General features: G+C 40.6%; 1 protein-coding gene across 6 annotated transcripts in view; it reads right to left on the minus strand.

Annotated features, from left to right (window-relative positions):
- Nucleotides 1-392: 392 nt before the first annotated feature.
- The window catches only part of LOC110502367 (cullin-9), a 39,203-nt gene continuing 37,365 nt past the window's right edge, over nt 393-2,230 (minus strand). For 5 of the 6 annotated variants that reach the window (XM_036959674.1, XM_036959673.1, XM_021580334.2 and 2 more), the window contains 3 exons: nt 2,083-2,216; nt 1,859-1,950; nt 393-1,749 (listed from right to left, as the gene is read on the minus strand). In XM_036959674.1, the coding sequence (XP_036815569.1) occupies nt 1,542-1,749; nt 1,859-1,950; nt 2,083-2,216 (434 nt within the window). In that variant the 3' untranslated portion in view covers nt 393-1,541. Of the gene's footprint in view, nt 1,750-1,858; nt 1,994-2,082; nt 2,217-2,230 lie in introns of all 6 variants that reach the window. The other variant, XM_036959675.1, reaches the window with a different exon arrangement.

Here is a 2,230-nt window from a genome sequence, read left to right on the forward strand (position 1 = left end):
GCCTTCTGGATAATAGCGGGATGAATAGGCCCGTGGCACAGGTGGTTGATGTCCTTGACAGTCTTAGGGCAGGTCATCCATTTGATACCATGTCTTGTGTGTTATGACGGATTTCATATTAATGCTAATATGGCTAAAATTCGTTAGCTAGCTGACCAACAACTGCAACGATGTATTTGAGAGAAGTGGTCATTGTGCAAATGTATGTTTTCAATAAATATTGCAGACGAAATATAGCTTACATGTCAACTATCTAAACTAATCACATCGGTTTTGCCCGTGGTTACGCACTGGTCTACTTAGTTCATTGACTTTCATAAAAGAGAAAAGTGGGTTGCCTCGCTGGATGGCTTCTAATTTAAAATCAGGTAATAGTTATGAAATCACTCTAGTACGGTAGCAGAAAAAGCATTTATTTAGTCAGCTGAAGATGCACAACTTCAACAATGAGATCAGAAAGATAACATTTTGGAAGATGCTCAGTATGAATAAGGATATCTCAACTTCAATGAGCAAAGTATGTTGAGATATCAGATACCTCTCAACCCATTAAACAGATGAACATTGACATGTACAAAAATCAATGCTATTTTCCAGAAAGAAAAAAAGCATGTAGGTTTTCGCTTAGCAAATAATGCATGAGCTATGATACTTTCAATCCGTTATTTGCAGAGGTTAAGAGGTGGCGACATGTTTCTGATGTCAGTCTGATGGGCTGTGGCTTGTTGCCAGACACACCAAATATCTTACACCCCCTGCAAACCTTTAACCCAGATGCATGAAAATGTTTCACTCTTCAAACAAAACATTGTTTTAACTGATGTCTTTAGTAGGCTACTAAACAAACCAAATATAATTGAACAGTATTAACTTTCACTATGGAAATCAATTGATTAATTGTGTTCTTTATCATTTTTGAAGGCATATATCCATGTATTAAAAAATAAACCAAGGCAAACCATTTGGTAATGAACGACATATGCCAACTCAACATGTCAGTATACAACAGATATAAAAACCATTAACTTAAAACTAAGACAGCCATCCTAGCACTGGATTATAAATCCCTTTATTGGATAAATCAAAATGCAGCATCTGTATTAAACAAAAGTATGGGCTTTGTTCCGAAGTATACGGCCACACCTCCCTAAAATATATCTTCTTACAGGGATCCTTCATTATGCATGATGATCATGGAACCCTCATCGGCTTCAAAACAGTCGTGAAAAATAATCAAAGGCTCTAGGATTTCAAACCTATTTGATAAACAATAAGAGGAAAAAGTAAGTGTACGCCCCTAGCCCCTAACAATTGCAGTTGTGGCATGGGACAAAAATTGTGAAAGATCAGCACAAACAGGCTGAACGGAAATGTGAAGGCTCACAGCCAGCCTCACTTTAAACAAGACCATGGCTTTCCTGTTACCAAAGCTCTCTAATGGATATTTGTTTGTTTATTAAGTACTGTTTCTAATATAGTTATATGGTGTTTGCAGTGCCTGCACAGATTGACATTTCCTTCCTTTTAATATTTTCAGATATTTAGTCAAAAGGACTGAAATCCCTCTCAAGGTTTTCAGACTCGTCGTCATCAGAGAAGAAGTCGTCCTCGTCTATGTCATCTTCATCATCTTCATGCCATTCGAGGACTTCCTCATCGTCATACTCATCATCCTCCTCTGCCTCATCTCCACCTTCCTCCTCATTGTTGTTGTTGTTGTCAGAGTCACCAGACTCAGAGGCTCCAGCCCTGCAGAGAGAACACCAGTCTCATCTTGAGCACAGAAAATCAGGAAAAACATGCTACTAGATCCAGATGGTAATGTGGAGATCCACTTCTCAAAATGTTCTGTACTCACGCTTTGTTGGCATCTGTTGTCTTAGAGAGATTTGAAGCTTGAGCAGATTCCTGTTCCTGTCCCGTTTTGGAGTTGTAGCCCACTCGAAAGTCCTGTGTTTGGAGAGACCAGACAGGAGGAAACCCTAATGATTTGCTGTTGATTGGACCACAATGCATCCAGTAAGTATTAGCACCACACTTTGTGTTCTGCTCTTCATAGTGTGTGTGCGCGCAAGTCCCTACCTGGGTCGAGTGTTGTAGAATGGCCACCAGACGCTCCTGAATGCGGCGGATGAGTTCCAAGCCAGTGTTGAGGTGCTCAGGCTTCAGGAGACGGACGCAGGACGCTAGATCAGTACACTGCAACAGGGTCTCCTCTGGGGGGGGGGAC

This window comes from Oncorhynchus mykiss, chromosome 23 (assembly GCF_013265735.2).
Source record: "Oncorhynchus mykiss isolate Arlee chromosome 23, USDA_OmykA_1.1, whole genome shotgun sequence".
NCBI lineage: Eukaryota > Metazoa > Chordata > Actinopteri > Salmoniformes > Salmonidae > Oncorhynchus > Oncorhynchus mykiss.